Source organism: Oreochromis niloticus, linkage group LG3, assembly GCF_001858045.2.
Source record: "Oreochromis niloticus isolate F11D_XX linkage group LG3, O_niloticus_UMD_NMBU, whole genome shotgun sequence".
Classification (NCBI taxonomy): Eukaryota; Metazoa; Chordata; class Actinopteri; order Cichliformes; family Cichlidae; genus Oreochromis; species Oreochromis niloticus.
In genome coordinates, this window is record NC_031967.2 from 59,867,245 (window position 1) to 59,881,175 (window position 13,931).

At 44.4% G+C, this 13,931-nt stretch overlaps 2 protein-coding genes across 3 annotated transcripts in view; one reads left to right on the forward strand and one right to left on the reverse strand.

Annotated features, from left to right (window-relative positions):
• Positions 1-7,184, reverse strand: part of LOC102081234 (interferon-induced protein with tetratricopeptide repeats 5) — a 98,378-nt gene extending 91,194 nt beyond the window's left edge. Inside the window, exons 1-2 of the mRNA XM_025905771.1 lie at positions 7,051-7,184; positions 6,300-6,467 (exon numbers count right to left, since the gene is read on the reverse strand). Of these exons, the coding sequence (XP_025761556.1) occupies positions 6,300-6,467; positions 7,051-7,055 (173 nt within the window). The 5' untranslated portion in view covers positions 7,056-7,184. The remainder of the gene's footprint in view (positions 1-6,299; positions 6,468-7,050) is intronic.
• Positions 1-13,319, forward strand: part of LOC102081915 (interferon-induced protein with tetratricopeptide repeats 5-like) — a 52,348-nt gene extending 39,029 nt beyond the window's left edge. The window contains exons 1-8 of one of the 2 annotated variants that reach the window (XM_019356979.2): positions 7,519-8,105; positions 8,187-8,378; positions 8,533-8,760; positions 9,361-9,502; positions 9,582-9,708; positions 9,796-9,937; positions 11,658-11,705; positions 12,741-13,319. In XM_019356979.2, the coding sequence (XP_019212524.1) occupies positions 8,031-8,105; positions 8,187-8,378; positions 8,533-8,760; positions 9,361-9,502; positions 9,582-9,708; positions 9,796-9,937; positions 11,658-11,705; positions 12,741-12,938 (1,152 nt within the window). In that variant the 5' untranslated portion in view covers positions 7,519-8,030 and the 3' untranslated portion in view covers positions 12,939-13,319. Of the gene's footprint in view, positions 1-7,518; positions 8,106-8,186; positions 8,379-8,532; positions 8,761-9,360; positions 9,503-9,581; positions 9,709-9,795; positions 9,938-11,657; positions 11,706-12,740 lie in introns of those variants that run through there. The other variant, XM_019356978.2, reaches the window with a different exon arrangement.
• Positions 13,320-13,931: the final 612 nt, after the last annotated feature.

Here is a 13,931-nt window from a genome sequence, read left to right on the forward strand (position 1 = left end):
CGGGAACAAGGAGGGAAAGGGAAAAAAAAGACGAATGGAATCCCTCAGACAAACCCAGACTCCAAGCTCAGAGGTCACAGTCCTTTCAGACAGGCAAAGATTAACCAGGTGGTGCAATGATCTTCTTATGGCCTCTGACAGTGGACTCATCTCTGTGCTTGTCCTGCTAGACCTCAGTACAGTGTTCGATACTGTTGACCATAATATCCTATTACAGCGATTAAAGCACGCTGTAGGTATTACAGGTATGCACTGCAGTGGTTTGTTTCCTGCACATCAGGTGATTGTATGTTATTCACCTGACACTGGTTAGCACGTTCATTTCACATCATCTTTCAGTCCTACTCACATGTAACATGGGCTATTTGTTGTGATTGAAAACAAAAGTTTTGGTTTTGAAAATAAATATGTGAAATTCAAGTGGGACTCAGTATCACTCATTGGAGATGTGTCATAGTACAAAACTTTAGCCGGCAACAGCTTTATTTGTTGATGGAAGTTGGAACAATAGAGGGTTCCGTGTTATGACCAATTCTGTTTACATGCTTCCCTTAGGCAGTACTTACATTTTCACTGCTAGGCAGATAACACACACCAATTAGTTAAACTGCAGGAATGTCTTAAAGATATAAAGACCTCTTAACTTTCTTCTTCTTAATTTAGATAAGACTGAGGTTATTGTACTCGGCTAATTTTAAGAAATATGGTTCTAACTAGATTCTTACTCTGGATGGCATTACCTTGGCCTCCAGTAATGCTGTGAGGAACCCTGGAGTCATTTTGACCAGGACATGTCCTTCAATGCACATATTAAACAAATATATAGATATTTGCTCAACATCTCTAAAATTTGAAATATCCTGTCTCAGAGTGACGCTGAAAAACTGCTTCATGCATTTATTACTTCCAGGCTGGACTACTGTAATTCATTATTATCAGGAAGTCCTAAAAGTCCCTGAAAAGTCTTCAGCTAATCCAAAATGCTGCAGCAAGAGTACTGACAGGGACTAGAAAGAGAGAGCAGATTTCTCCTGTTTTGGCTTCCCTTCATTGGCTTCCTGTTAAATCCAGAATTGAATTCAAAATCCTGCTCCTCACATACAAGGTCTTAAATAATCAGGCCCCATCTTAATGACCTTGTAGTACCATATCACCCTATTAGAGCACTTCGCTCTCGCTCTGCAGGCTTACTTGTTGTTCCTAGAGTTTCCAGTTTGGATTCGGGAGACCAACACTATCTCTACTTTCAAGATTAGGCTTAAAACTTTCCTTTTTGCTAAAGCATACAGTTAGGGCTGGATCAGTATTTCCGCTCTGCTTTTTGTAGGTGATATGGTTCTATATGGTTCATCAGGTGGTGGCCTCCAGCTCGCACTGGAGCGGTTTGCAGCCAATTGTGAAGTGGCTGCAAGTGTGAAGCCATTATACTCAGCCAGAAAAGGGTGGAGTGCCCACTCTGATTCAGGGACAAATTACTGCCCCAAGTGGAGGAATTGAAGCGTCTCAGGGTCGTGTTCACGAGTGAGCATGCCTAGAGATGGCACGCTGGTTGGCATTTTAAAAATTCCCAGGAGCCCAAAATGAAGTAACAACAAACTTTGGGGGTCATATTGAAACCAAGGACAGGGTTTTATAACCTTTAAATAAAGTGTCTTTGTTGACTGGCTGCTGTTGATGCTCTATTAGAATCTTCCAAGATTCAATAGAGATTATTATTGTCATATGTACAAAGAAAAGCATTTCTCTGTGCAATGAAATTCTTTCTTTGCTGTCCACAGATGCCGGCGAATATATGCAAATAGAAATAGATCAGATAAAACACAAATAGTATAAATAAATGAAGACAAAATTTAAGTGTGAAATAGAAAAAAGAGCTATCAGCTTAATATGCAAGATGGCCTGATGTGCAAAAGTTATTATTACTGTTAAAATAGATTGACTCAAGAGTCTGATAGCAGTGGGGAAGAAGGAGTTGTTGAGTCTGGATTACACACTTCTGAACCTTTGTCTCGAGGTCAGAAGTGTGAACAGTCCGTGTTGGGGGTGTGTGGGGTCTATGAGGATGGAGGCAGCTCTCTTCTGGACTCTGTGATGGTCGATGCTCTGCAGAGAGGGCAGCGCAGTTCTGATGATCTTCTCCGCAGTTGTTATCACTCTCTGCAGGCATTTGCAGTCCATAGCAGTAGTGCTGCCGTACCATGCAGTGATGCAGCTGGTCAGTGTGCTCTCCACAGTGCAGCTGTAGAACCTGCTGAGGATCTTGGCGGACATACCAAATTTCCTCAACCTCCTCAGGAAATACAGCTGCTGCTGAGCCTTCTTGATCAGCTGTGTGGTGTTCAGTGTCCAGGTGAGGTCCTCACTGAGGCTGCTGCTAATCCACTTCAAACCCCCGGATAAACGGCAGCTTGTAAGGCCTCTTCTTCTTCCTCGTGTCCACTATCATTTCATTTGTCTTATCAGTGTTGAGGGTGAGGTTGTTGTCCTCACACCATGACACCAGACCGGCCACCTCTCTCCTATAAGCCGCTTCATCCCTCCAGTGATGCGAACGATCACTTCAGTGTCATCCGCGAACTTCAATATGATGTTATGTTTGTTGGAGGCGACACAGTCATGGGTGCACAGGGTGTAGAGGATGGGACTGAGGACGCAACCCTGTGGGATGCCAGTGTTTGTATTAATGCTGGCTGAAGTCCTGTTGCTGGTTGAGGATGCCTTAAAGAGGGTGTTGAATATACCTTCATTTAATGTTTATGATCCATAAAGACGGCAGCTAATGGCATGAATGGTGGGCCCAGGAAGATTTCCAGACTAGAATCTTGGACCTCTATCATCTGGTACCTTTACCCTCAGGTCAGGCAGAGTTGGAGTCTGCTGGTGGTCTCGTCTCCCCACTGTCACCAAGTGGTTAACATTGAATGGATTTCAAAATATAACACTGCAGGTGCCTTGACATACTATAAATATTGTAAGATAGCTTTAACAAAGAAAATGGAAGACAACTGAGAAGTCTCTACAGATGGATTTCTTGACTTTGGTTTAGTCTACTGCTACTGGGCCCAAGACCCAGTAAGCAGAAGTAAGAATTTATAAGACCAAGGTTGCAGACTTACCTGATTAAGTAAGTAATTTCCTGATTGGCGGATGACATGAGGGTTGTCGGGATCATTTTCTAGTGCTTTCATCACCAAACCATCAGCCTCTTGATATTTCTTATAAGCCATCAGCTTCAAGGCCAGCATGCACTGCAGAGCAGCGTTATTTGGGTTGATCTCCAATGCAAAGCGAAGCTGTTTGGTGGCCTGGGATTCCTCATCTTCCTGTTTGTTTTCTAAAAACCACTGCAGATGAGAAACTGGTTAGTCTGCAGTTTATTTCGCTTGAATCAAAAAAAAGTCAGCCAGTGAAACTTCTAAGAATCATTCTGACATTGAAGTAACCGAGGCCACTGAAGGAGCCTTAAGTTTATCATTTGGTGCTTTATAGAGAAATATCCATATAAGGTAATACTCTTGGTTTTTATCATAAAACTGACCTGTTCTCTGCAAAAGAGAGTGATGGCGTAGCAGGTGTTCCACTCTGTGTCATGAGTCTGTACCTCAAGTGCTTTATGAAAACAGTCGATGGCTTTTGATATAGAAGACCTCGACACCTTAAAATAGGCCCAGCCTTGTTCCCCATACACCTCTGGAAGGAGACTTCCTGATGAACCCAGTGGGATACTTCACCTGCAGAGAGAGAAGGAAGCGTCAGAGGTTCAACAGCAGTGATCATCATGTTTGATCTGATTGGTGTACATACCAGTATGTCCTCGACTCTCTGACAGTAGCTTTGTGACTGTGCAAAGTCTCCATCATGGTATTTCAGCCAGGCCATGTCTCCATACGTCACAATCAGCCGCCTCTCACTCTCATCACCGTAACTCTCCCTGATGGTCTCCTCTGATTGGTTTAAAAGTGACAGTGCTTCCTCTCGTTGATCCTGAAGAAACCTGAGGACCAACAGGTCATTAACAGCTGTTCCATAACTGGTGTTTACAACACCTGACAAGAAACTGACCTGAGAGTTCAACTAACACTTGTTAATGATTCATTAAGGTTTTTATCTGAGGTTCTTGACTCCAGGGTTAGACAATTACTGCATTTCCACCAGAAAAACAAGAGTCCAAACAAGCTTCAGGAAACAGATTTATATCAAGATTCTTATAGAATCAGAAACTTTAGTCCAATACTCCATCCATCCATCCTCATCCGCTTTATCCGAAGTCGGGTCGCGGGGGCAGCAGCCTAAGCAGAGAAGCCCAGACCTCCCTCTCCCCAGCCACCTCCTCCAGCTCATCCGGGGGAACACCAAGGCGTTCCCAGGCCAGCCGAGAGATATAATCTCTCCAGCGCGTCCTGGGTCTGCCCCGGGGCCTCCTCCCGGTGGGACATGCCCGGAACACCTCACCCAGGAGGCGCCCAGGAGGCATCCTTGTCAGATGCCCGAACCACCTCAACTCTCCTTTCGATGTGGAGGAGCAGCGGCTCTACTCTGAGCCCCTCCCGGATGGCCGAACTTCTCACCCTATCTCTAAGGGAGAGGCCAGCCACCCTTCAGAGGAAGCTCATTTCTGCCGCTTGTATCCGCGATCTCGTTCTTTCGGTCACTACCCACAGCTCATGGCCATAGGTGAGGGTCGGGACGTAGATCGACCGGTAAATTGAGAGCTTCGCTTTTACACTCAGCTCCCTCTTCACCACGACGGACCGGTGCAGCGTCCGCATCACTGCAGCCGCAGCACCAATCCGTCTGTCGATCTCCGGCTCCCTTCTCCCATCACTCGCGAACAAGACCCCGAGATACTTAAACTCCTCCACTTGGGGCAGGAACTCATCCCCGACCCGGAGTGGGCACTCCACCCTTTTCCGGCTGAGAACCATGGCCTCAGATTTGGAGGTGCTGATCCTCATTCCCGCTGCTTCACACTCGGCTGCGAACCGTTCCAGTGCGAGCTGGAGGCCTTCACCCGATGAAGCCAACAGAACCACATCATCCGCAAAAAGCAGAGATGAGATTCTGAGGCCACCGAAGTGAAAGCCCTCCGCCACTTGGCTGCACCTAGAAATCCTGTCCATAAAAATTATGAACAGAATCGGTGATAAAGGGCAGCCCTGGCGGAGCCCATCACCCACTGGAAACGAGTCCGACTTATTGCCGGCAATGCGAACCAAACTCTTACAACGGTTGTATAGGGATCGAATGGCCCGTAGCAATGGGCCAGACACCCCATACTCCCGCAACACCTCCCACAGGACACCCCGAGGGACACGGTCGAATGCCTTCTCCAAGTCCACAAAACACATGTAGACTGGTTGGGCAAACTCCCATGCACCCTCAAGTATCCTTGAGAGGATAAAGAGCTGGTCCAGTGTTCCGCGACCAGGACGAAAACCGCATTGTTCCTCCTGTATCCGAGGTTCGACTAGCGGACGAACTCTCCTTTCCAGCACCCTGGCATAGACTTTCCCAGGGAGGCTGAGGAGTGTGATCCCCCTGTAGTTGGAACACACCCTCCGGTCTCCCTTCTTAAAGATGGGGACCACCACCCCGGTCTGCCAATCCAGGGGTACTGCCCCTGATCTCCACGCAACATTGTAGAGACGTGTCAACCAGGACAGCCCTACAACGTCCACAGCCTTCAGGAACTCGGGGCGGACCTCATCAACACCAGGGGCTCTGCCACCGAGGAGTTGTTTAACTGCCTCAGTGACCTCGACCCCAGAAATTGGCGGGTCATTCCCCTCATACTCCAATAATTTTTCTCTTCCTATCATGTGTATCTATTAAGGTTGAAATAATGAAGTAAATGTAAAGCAAGCTAAAGTTTTTCTATCAATCTGGTAATTACTCATTCTTAATGTTAACTTATGAAGTGAGTTGAACATGAGCAGCCTTATCTACTCCAGACAAAATGTTGTTAAATAAAATAAAATTCATCTGTGTTAGCAGCAGGAACACTGCTGATAGGTAACATTAGCAGAAGAAAGACAGCTCAGGGTTGGATCTGATCCTGAAAACAAAACTCTCTCTCTATCATTCAAATATAAATCCTGCTGATGCTGACCACAGTTTCCTTTGACAGTCAAATTTCTCTTTGGTCAGATGGACTTCATTGAGAAAAACTGTCTTTCTTCTGGCTAATGTTAGCTCCTCTCGTCTCTAGCAGAGTCCCAGAAATAAAAGTGTTGAGATTTAAATGAGCAGAATAAATCCACTTTAGCTTTACTTTCATCAGACAGCTACAGAAACTGTACCTGACATAAGCCAAGAGGCTGTAGAAGCAACCTGCTCCTTTACGATGAAACTCTATGTCAATCTGTAGTCGGGTGCTCAGGGTTTCCAGGTCCACGTCCTTCTTCAGATCCCAGGTGAAGTGACACTGGAACTGCTGCAGCCTGCTGAGCAGAGCGCTGCTATCTTCACTGTAAGAGAGTCATGAGGATCCTGTTTCTACGACCAGCACATGATCAAGCATCCTCACTCAGAAACTCTCATGAAAGTTCATCCACACTTCCCAGCTCCTCTCCTTGAGAAAATTCAGTTTGTGTGATCAATCAATCAATGAAATCAGTGCTGTGAAGTAGACCTGTGGTTTGAACCTCACACTGAGGAACCAGAAGAAACCTTAGATGTGGAGTGAGACACAAACACAGGGGGACAGCTAATGTTGTGATACACAGGTTTGTCCTTGTGGAATATTTTTGATATTGTTCTCTTAAATATTTTTGGATATGAGACCACACAATTTGTTTTTGTTTAATTTGTTTGTTTTCATTTAATGACGCATATTAATCACATGCTAGTGATAAAATATCTACTTAATGATGTACTTAATATCTACTTAAACCTGTTACATGCACAGGTCCACAGACTCTTGGACTGCTGTATCCCTCTGCGTACATCTGGGCGCCAGTTAAACTAAACTGCTGCTGGATTTAAAGTTCACTCAGGTGGTTCACTTTATGATAAACGATCGATTATTGATCAAAGGTTTGGTAGACTTACCTCATGTTGGAGCAAACAGAGACCTCCTCCTCAGACACAGCAAACTGATGACTGAACACGAAGAGTGCGTGGACCGATCTGTAAAGCTCTCACCCTAGTCACACAAACCACACACGCCCCTTCTTGTGCTGCCTTCAGGGCCTCATGTCTGCTCATGTCTCAGGTCGCCCATCCTCTCCACGCCTGTCGTGGAGTTAATGGCCATAAATATAAACTATATTAGGAGACGGGAGGCACACATTTGACACAGGAGGAAAGCCTTCATAGCTGGGCCGCGCTATGAATTCTGGGATAGGTTGGGCCACGAAGGACACACCTGACCCATCCTTTAAATTTGGGGAAAAGGAGGACGCATTTGGAGGAGTCTTCGAATTTGGACAGCCTTCGTCATGTCGCTGTAACGTAATCGGCCTACAAATGGAGGGTGAACGATGCGGCCCCAAAATTGGGCACAGCCGAGGACTGCTTCTTCTTCTTCTTCGGCGTTTAACGGCAGCTGGCATCCTTGTAGATGCATTGCTTCCATCTTTTTTTTTTTCAGTCTGTTATTACACTCTTAAATCCTACTACTTATTCCTGCATCTTTTAGGATCTTACAAAGCTTCAAATGACGTGCTGACTGTTAAATTAGTCGTCAACGATTTTGATAGTCGACCTAATCATGACTAGTCGACTAATCGTGGCAGGCCTACAATTACGTCATTATTTCAAACTTTGGTTGTCTTTCATAGAAACATATGCAGAGAAACAGCTGAGTACTAGGCTGGTGTTCCTGAATTTCCTGACAGGTGTAGACATCTGAAGTATGATTCCAGAAAAACGTGATTCAATTATATGCATGTGTTGATGACCTGTTGGTCCTCAGGTATCTTCAGGGTCAACAAGAGGAAGCACTGTCACTTTTAAACCAATCAGAGGAGACCATCAGGGAGAGTTACGGTGATGAGAGTGAGAGGCGGCTCATTGTGACGTATGGAGACATGGCCTGGCTGAAATATCATGTTGGAAACTTTGCACAGTCAAAAAGCTACTGTCAGAGAGTCGAGGACATACTGGTATGTACACCAATCAGATCAAATGTTATAGATCACATGCCTTTGAACCTCTGACTGCAGCTGAACCTTCTCTGTCTGCAGGTGAAGTGTCCCACTGGTTCATCAGGAAGTCTCCTTCCAGAGGTGTACGGAGAACAAGCCTGGACCTACCTCAAGTTGTCAAAATCTTACTACTTAAAAGCTGTTGAGAGTTTTCGTAAAGCACTTGAGATACAGACTGATGACATTGAGTCGAATGCCGGCTACGCCATCGCCCTCTTTCGAACAGAAGAGGTCAGTTTTATAAGTTTGATTTCAGTTAAATAATTTATTATGTTTATATTGTTTTAGAAAACAGCCAATGCATCAGTGTCTAAAAAGATCCAGCAGCTAATTTGGGTGTGGTTCTCAGCAGTTCACAGTAGACTAACGCGTTTCTCATCTGCAGTGGGTTTTAGAAAACTTAGAGGAAAATGAGGAGCCTCCATCCATCAAACAGCTTCACTCTGCCCTGGAGCTCAACCCCGATGATGCTGTTCTGCAGTCCATGCTGGCTGTAAAGCTCGCAGCCTATAAGAAATACGAAGAGGCTGAGGGTCTGCTGAAGAAAGCACTGAAAACTGATCCTGATAACCCTCATGTCAGCCGCTACGTAGGAAAATACTTTCGTAATCATGTAGGTCTGAATTTGGATATTGTATATGCTTACTACTCATGCAGCCACAGATAATGTGATTCTTCCAGGATCATGTAATATAAGAGTCAGTGCACAGGTCCATGGAGATCCTTTATTTAAAAAAGGTAAAGCATGCACACTGACCCTATATCAGCTCCAAAGAAGGCTGTCAAAGATGGCAGCTCCGTACATTTTAGCTTCCACAGAGTTTTTAGATTATCTGTGATCGTTGTTAAAGACTAACTTGGCCTTTTCTTAAATGAGGCGTGCTGGTTGGGCTGGGTTTCCCATTCTCTAATTCCGATCTGTGTTTTTATCCTTTTATCTGTAGTTTCACCTTCCTGAATTCTCCTGATTCAGAAATAGTAAAATCTGTATTAGTTTATTCTGACCAGCGACCTTAATCAGGCTTGAGACTGAAATTACAGATTACTCCAGTTTTTTAGGCTTAATTTAGTGGTTCTTAATTCTTTCCCTCAGTCAACATGTAGGAAGTTAATGTTTCCACTAAATTGTTGAGGTGCTTCTTCCAGGATTGAGGCATTCTTCTTTAGTTTTTTTACAAATTTTTGTGAAAATTACCATTAAATGTTGTTTCAGCATCAACTGGATGAGTCTATTGATATGTTGGAACGAGCGTTGAAGAGGGCCACCCAGTCGTCTTTCATCCACCACCAGCTGGCGCTGTGCTACATGAGGAAGAAGATTGCTGAGCAGAGCCGCAAGCCCTTCAGCAGCCAAAGTACGCACAAACATACTGCATGCCTGAAGGTCCAGTTATTGTCAAGCTCAAAGATAAACCATGATTTCCGGCTCTACAGGAGAGGTGCGGTACTGGAGGCGTCGTTGTATTCGTGAATTGGAAATGGCTGTTAAGATAAAGCCGACCTTTCATCTAGCATGGGCTGACCTGGCACTGCTGTATGCAGAGGAAAGGAATTTCAGAAGGTACTCCTCTGTAGAAAGCAGCAGTGACTCCTGTTTTTTTGCTCGGCGCATGTTTGTCATCATCATGATAATCTCTTTGTTTCTCAGGGCAGAGGAGATTTTCCAGCAGTGCTTGTTGAAGTTACCAGAATATGATGAAAGCCTTTCTCAAGCTATCCATCAGCGCTATGGTGACTTTCATTACCATCACAAAAGAAATGAAGCTCAAGCCATCGTTCACTACACCAAGGTTGGTTAAGAGGTGCAAAGCAATCGATTGAAATACGACTGAAACTAGTATTCATTGGAACGTGAATCACAGGACCTCAAAACTCTGTCACGTGACCAGCACAGAGCCCTGAAGGGCAAAACATGTCTCAGAATAAAGCAGTGAACACAGCAGCTGTACTGGTTTGCTGTCGTAAAGAGAGCTGAATTTGAAGTTGACTCTGTTTATTTACTGATCAGTCCACTTTCACCTATGGCCACAAGTTGTAGGCAGCGACTGAAAGAGATAAACGATCCTAGCTGCAGGAACGACCCTCCTCTGAAGGGTGTCCAGGGCTTAGCCTTAGAGATGGGGTGAGGAGTTTTATCATTCATGAGGAGCTCAGAGTAGAGCCGCTGCTCTTTCACCTGGATGTCTCTTAGGTGTTTGAAGCATGCGTTACACGAGAATGTCCTCATTTTTCCAGCACACTCTGGAAAGATTATAATCCTTGGCTGTCTTGGGAATCTTTGGTGTCCTTTCCAAGAAAGTTGTATCAAAAGAGATCTGGAGAAAACTGCTGTCTTTTTGCTAAAAGGCAGTAGATGTATGCACTAAGTTGAAAAAAATCGACATCCGAAATCCACATAAGTCACATATCATTTTACTAAATGAGTAAAAACAAGTAAGTCCCTGCAGTAGCTCGTCTTAATGGAAGCACTGGACAATGGATGATGGAGGTGGAGCTGCCAGGCATGGAAAAGAATCCATGCCTTAAATCTCATGTTTAAGGCACGGACCACAACTCAGTGTCTGAGTGTCTAAGGCCATGTCCACACTAATACGTTTTCTTTTAAAAACGCATCTTTTTCTCCCTGTTTTGGCCTTCCATCTTCACTGTAAGCTTTTTTTTCTTTTTTCCTGATAGCTTTTCTTCAAATTCTTTAATTCTCACTCGCTTTTGCAACTTTGTGCTTTTGTGTTACTCGCAGCAACAACTCCACCTCATTGTTAGTCCATTTAAAAGACTTTGTGCTTTGCCTCAACATTTTGCACGATGTTTCAAAGAGCTGGAATGTAAATAAACAGCAGACAGAAATGAGGCAGGTCGAATCGTCTTGCGCTTCACGCATGTACAGTACAGGAACATAAGTGTTTTTGGCCATTTCATTGTGGACACCCAATCTGTGAAAATGACTGAAAACGATAGTGTGGACGCAGAGCGTTTTCAGAAGAAAACACCATTTTCAAATCTATCCGGGCTAGTGTGGATGTTGCCTAAATGAGTCTCACAGGCCTGAATGTGTGCTTGACGCCATTTATAATTCTTAACTTGTTTGATCTGCTGATCACCACAAACAAGCACAAGCAGAAATTCTGGACTTTTAACTGTGTTTTCAGTGTTACAGTTTTTAGTACTGATAAAAACCTCCCTTATGGCCATTCACACAAAGCAATTGGGTAATAAACAATGAAATCTCCTATTACAGATTTGCCTCTTTGTCACAGGTCCCTTTCTTTCATCATGTAGGAAAACAGTTAAATATGTTTCACTGATCTGGAGCACTTACGATTAAAGTGGGCTACGATTAAAGTTTGACACCCCTGCTGTACAATAAGAATTCAGGCTAAATGAGCCCAAATCCAGAGGGCCACATGGCAGTAAACAATCAGAACATACACCCTCACACTTGAATGTTATTAATGACCAATCAGTTATATCTGTGTTATTAATCTGCCTCCTCTTGTGTCCTGTCTGCAGGGTCTCCTGATACCACTGAAGAAATATGAGAAGAAAGTCTGTGCTAAGGTGAGCGCTAAAGGTTATGTGATTAAAGTCTAATCAGTGGCTTATGTCAAAATGTGCTGAGACCAAGGCCGTTTCTCAATTCTCAAGTACGCGAGTACGTACTCGCGTTCTCGGTGAGTACGTACCCGCTCAATACTATAAACAGCTGCTGGGGTTTCTTTAACCTGAGTAGTGAGAAGACCGCGAGCGGGGGGGGGGGGTTGAAAACGATGTGCCGGGAGTCCGCTGTTGAGTTTTGGACGAAATGCATTCTGGGATATTTAGCTGTACCAAGTCCACACCGATGCATGCTCGATAAAATGGGCGGAGCGAGAACACATCCGGGACTTTTTCGCGTTCTCGGCTTGATGCATACTTCGAATTGGAACAGTACTTGGTCTCCGACTGATGACGTATCACGAGTACACGAGAACGCAAGTACGCACAAGTACGCATATTGAGAAACGCCCCAAGTCTCCTGTCTGCTGCACCTCTGGACCATTTTCATTAGCAGAACATGAAATCAGAGGGAGGCTAATCTGTCAGGTGGAAGCTTTCAGCAGTCCAGGTGGTGGACGATGATTTTAGACTCCTTCCTTTGCAGAAAACTTTGTATGTGATCTTTGGTTTGTCCATAAAAGGATTACTCCTTTATCTGTGTGTAGGGCCAAAATTCACTAACACAAACAAGGTCCGGCTATTTGCGCGTATTTTGAGTACTTCAGCAGAAACCCCCACCTGCTGAACAGGGACTGGCTCTCCATGACCTTCATATAGACCCTGGCTCTGATCTGATAAAGCACACTCAGTGTACACTGTTTCCACACAACATCTCAACACAGTACTGAGGGAGTGTAGTCTGGATCGTTCCCACAGCTGTCCTTTCTCATACTTGCCAACCAGCATGAATCAGTCCTGTTCTGTGGTTTAAGGCTGGGAGCTGCTGTACATTAAATATTTTTTAAGTCCTGGTCTGAGAAAGTCTCTGAAAATGAAAGTCGGTTACTTTAAATCCACAGAAATTCATCTTTCTTTGTTCCTCCATCTTTCCTGCAGAAACTCAAGAAGATCGCTGAGAAACGTCTGTCAAGGAATCCAGGTGATGGCGAGGCTCTCGCTCTGCTGGGTCAGGTGGCCAGAGCTGAGGGCAACAGGAAGGAAGCTGCTGAGTTTTATGAGAAAGGTCTGAACTGTGACAAGGACAATGAAGAGTACCTGTCTGCTCTGTGCGAGCTGCGCCTGGACCTGCATTGATCATCCTCTGATTAATCATGATCAATGCACTCCTGTTACATCATACTTCAGCCCGCTGAATGTGGACTTGATCCATGTGCTTCAAGGTCTGCACAAGTCTAACAAATGGAGCCTTTTATTCATACCTTTCTGTTAGGTATTAAATTATAAACAACGAAGCATTACACACATCAGGGCCACTTTTATTAGATGTTTCAGGCATGTGTGGTGCTGGGTGGAGCTCTGTCACCAGCACCCGAAAAAACTGAGTTTAAAAATGGTGTTTAGTGAATTCCATTAAATTAAAGTCACACTTATGCTGAAGACTAATTCAGACTAGTGCTGGGCCATATCATTCCGTTCATGGTAATACCGGCGTAATGTTAGGCAATGATAAGAAAATGAAATATCATGACAGAATATGGGTAAAACACGCATGCGCAGTGCCTTTGTTTTCATACGCACATGGCGGAAAAAGCATAGCAGGAACGGAGAAAGAGAAGGGCGAAAGCGGATCATTGAATGAAACAGATGAACCAGAATTGGTCTGTAAACATGCTGCAATTTCAGTGATGTGGAAATAGTTTGGCTTTTGTCCGTCAGATACCCAACAAAGCATAACATGCAAGCAGGCTTTTGTTACCATTATTACCGTGTTTTCGGAAAATAAGGCACTCTTAAAATCCTTTGATTTTCTGAAAAATCGACAGTGCCCCTTATAATCTGGTGTGCCTTATGTATGAATTCTGGTTGTGCTCACTGACCTCGGACTGATTTTATGTGGTACACGGTGCTCAAAAATCCTTCAAAAAATGTTTTAGTATGACTTTGGTAAGCTATAAAGCCACACTGCTTGATGGATTGTTGTAGCATTACGGCAGGAGCCTCGTGTAGTAATACATACTGTGCTTTAACACAATGTCACCGTATCATGTGAATATAACCTCTTTTTAAGTTCTGTGGATATTATACATGGTTACACTCAGGACATGTCTGCCCAGTTCCACTGGAAAT